General features: G+C 44.3%; 1 protein-coding gene across 1 annotated transcript; it reads right to left on the reverse strand.

Moving 5' to 3' along the window:
• Positions 1-1,028: 1,028 nt before the first annotated feature.
• LOC124030979 (low-density lipoprotein receptor-related protein 1-like) lies at positions 1,029-3,342 on the reverse strand (the record flags this gene model as incomplete). The annotated part of the gene is made up of 3 exons (XM_046342062.1): positions 3,187-3,342; positions 2,770-3,014; positions 1,029-1,160 (listed from the first exon to the last, which is right to left on the reverse strand). Coding segments are annotated over exons 1-3 (511 nt in total), but the record flags the coding sequence as incomplete, so codon positions are not given.
• Between the last annotated feature and the right edge of the window lie 143 nt (positions 3,343-3,485).

Below are 3,485 nucleotides of genomic sequence, written 5' to 3' on the forward strand. Positions count from 1 at the left end.
ACTACTAGGTGTGTTTACCGTAGCAGGTGTGTGTGTGCATAATTCAAGTACGAGGTGTGTTTACCGTAGTAGGTGTGTTTATAATTAAAGTACTAGGTGTGTTTACCGTAGCAGGTGTGTGCATAATTAAAGTACTAGGTGTGTTTACCGTAGCAGGTGTGTGCATAATTAAAGTACTAGGTGTGTTTACCGTAGCAGGTGTGTGCATAATTAAAGTACGAGGTGTGTTTACCGTAGCAGGTGTGTGTGTGCATAATTCAAGTACGAGGTGTGTTTACCGTAGCAGGTGTGTGTGTGCATAATTCAAGTACGAGGTGTGTTTACCGTAGCAGGTGTGTGTGTGCATAATTCAAGTACGAGGTGTGTTTACCGTAGCAGGTGTGTGTGTGCATAATTCAAGTACGAGGTGTGTTTACCGTAGTAGGTGTGTGTGCATAATTAAAGTACTAGGTGTGTTTACCGTAGCAGGTGTGTGCATAATTCAAGTAGGAGGTGTGTTTACCGTAGCAGGTGTGTGTGTGCATAATTCAAGTACGAGGTGTGTTTACCGTAGTAGGTGTGTGCATAATTAAAGTACTAGGTGTGTTTACCGTAGCAGGTGTGTGCATACTTAAACTACTAGGTGTGTTTACCGTAGCAGGTGTGTGTGTGCATAATTCAAGTACGAGGTGTGTTTACCGTAGCAGGTGTGTGTGTGCATAATTCAAGTAGGAGGTGTGTTTACCGTAGCAGGTGTGTGTGTGCATAATTCAAGTACGAGGTGTGTTTACCGTAGTAGGTGTGTGCATAATTAAAGTACTAGGTGGGTTTACCGTAGCAGGTGTGTGTGTGCATAATTCAAGTACGAGGTGTTTACCGTAGTAGGTGTGTGCATAATTAAAGTACTAGGTGTGTTTACCGTAGCAGGTGTGTGCATAATTAAAGTACTAGGTGTGTTTACCGTAGCAGGTGTGTGTGTGCATAATTCAAGTACGAGGGGTGTTTACCGTAGCAGGTGTGTGTATAATTCAAGTACTAGGTGTGTTTACCATAGCAGGTGTGTTTGTCTGCTCCCAGCTTCATGAGGTGAGGGCAGGCACATGAGAAGGTCTGGTTGTAGTTGATGAGACACAGGTGAGAACAGGGACGCATCTCATCGTTAGCTGCACATGGGTTAGGAGCTGTGTGGAGAGACAGACAGAGACAGACGAGAGAGAGAGAAACAGGTAAAGAGTAATAGAGAGAAACAGGTAAAGAGTGAGAGAAACGGGTAAAGAGTGAGAAACAGGTAAAGAGTGAGAGTGAGAAACAGGTAAAGAGTGAGAGAGAGAAACAGGTAAAGAGTGAGAGAGAAAAGGGTAAAGAGTGAGAACAGGTAAAGAGTAGAAACAGGTAAAGAGTGAGATAAAAGTAGAGAGAGAAACAGGTAAAGAGTAATAGAGAGAGAGAAAGCAGTGGGAAGAGAGAGAAACGGGTAAAGAGTGAGAGGGAGAGAGAAACGGGTAAAGAGTGAGAGAGAGAAAGCGGGTAAAGAGTGAGAGAGAAAGCGGGTAAAGTGAGAGAGAGAGAAAGCAGGTAAAAGAGTGAGAGAGAGAAACGGGTAAAGAGTGAGAGAGAAACGGGTAAAGAGTGAGAGAGAAACGGGTAAAGAAGTGAGAAACGGGTAAGAGTGAGAGAGAAACGGGTAAAAAGTGAGAGAGAGAAACGGGTAAAGAGTGAGAGAGAGGAAACGGGTAAAGAGTGAGAGAGAAACGGGTAAAGAGAGAGAGAGAGAAACGGGTAAGAGTGAGAGAGAGAGAAACGGGTAAAGAGTGAGAGAGAAACGGGTAAAGAGTGAGAGAGAGAGAGAAACGGGTAAAGAGTGAGAGAGAGAGAGAAACAGGTGAAGAGTGAGAGAGAGAGAAACAGGTAGAGTGAGAGAGAGAAACAGGTAAAGAGTGAGAGAGAGAAACGGGTAAAGAGTAATAAAGAGAGAAACAGGTAAAGAGTGAGAGAGAGAAACGGGTAAAGAGTGAGAGAGAGAAACGGGTAAAGAGTGAGAGAGAGAGAAACAGGTAAAGTGTAAGAACAAAGAAAATGCAGGGTGGTAGAGAAATAAATGGGAGGAGAATGGTGGGAGAGAGAACGAGATGGGGAAAGGAATATGTTGATAGGAAATATATATTCCATTCAATTCAAGGGGCTTTATTGGCATTGGAAACATATGTTAACATTGCCAAAGCAAGTGAGGTAGACAATATACAAAAGTAAAATAAACAATACAAATGAACAGTAAACATTACACTCACAGCAGTTCCAAAAGAATAAAGACATTTCAAATGTCATATTATGTATATATACAGTGTTGTAACGATGTACAAATGGTTACTGTACAAAAGGGAAAATAAATAAGCATAAATAAGGGTTGTATTTACAATGGCGTTTGTTCTTCACTGGCTGACCTTTTGTGGCATTCAGTATGTGCATATAAAACAACTCTTTCCACAGGCAGCAGGCCTATCTGTTTCATCCATAAATGGATCGTTTTCTGAGTGTGGCCATTTTGAGGGGAGAGGTTGTGACGGGAGGCCAGATGCTACTACTCTCCTGAATGACAGATGGACTTAGAGAAGCTGTCACTTTGACTCTGGTCTCTCTCTAGAGATCAGTGGCAGCAGTATGGCCTTGTGGGCAACACTCATTTACATACAAGGTCATTCAAGGTAGGTAATACTGTGGTGACCCAAAGCAAAGTAGCTAACCTCTCTTAAACATCATTCATGTGTGTTACCAGGCGTGAGTGTGTCCTACCCTGAGGCTGTCTGGAGGGATGGTAGACTTTTAGGTCAAAAGGTTGTGTGTTGGTTCTCTGGACCACGGTTACATTGTTGCCGGTCCACTTATTGGCCTTGGCCAGTGTGTTGGTCCTCCAGTCCGTCCAGTAAACCTCTCCCCCGTACATAGTGACTGCGAGTGGGTGCGACAGGTATTCGTGTCCCCTCAGCACCTCGATCAGGCCGGAACCATCGTATTTGGCTGAGTAAATAGCATCTGACCTGGAGGATGAATGGAAGACAACACACTACAGTGATTTATGACAGCTTTATGATGGCGTGTGTGTACAGTGTGTGTTCTCTCTGACCTGGAGGATGAATGGAAGACAACACAATACAGTGATTTATGACAGCTTTATGATGGCGTGTGTGTACAGTGTGTGTTCTCTCTGACCTGGCATCGATCCACAGGATGCGTAGTTCTAGGTAGTCTACAGTGAGTCCGTTGGGCCAGCCCCCGTTGCCGGTCTCCTTATGGATGGTTCTCCTACCCTCCCCACTCATAGAGGCTGCCTCGATCCTTGGCATACTGGCATCCCAGTCAGTCCAGAACAGGATCCTACAGAGAAGGGGGTGTGGCTTCAACTTCGTGCTCCAGTAAACACAAAACCAATGACTCAGGTCAAGAGCCTGTTTTAAGCCATGTTTTAGCTCATTCCTAGCCTGGTTCCAGAAGAGTTTGTGCTGTCTTTC

Source organism: Oncorhynchus gorbuscha, unplaced genomic scaffold, assembly GCF_021184085.1.
Source record: "Oncorhynchus gorbuscha isolate QuinsamMale2020 ecotype Even-year unplaced genomic scaffold, OgorEven_v1.0 Un_scaffold_19212, whole genome shotgun sequence".
Taxonomy (NCBI): Eukaryota; Metazoa; Chordata; class Actinopteri; order Salmoniformes; family Salmonidae; genus Oncorhynchus; species Oncorhynchus gorbuscha.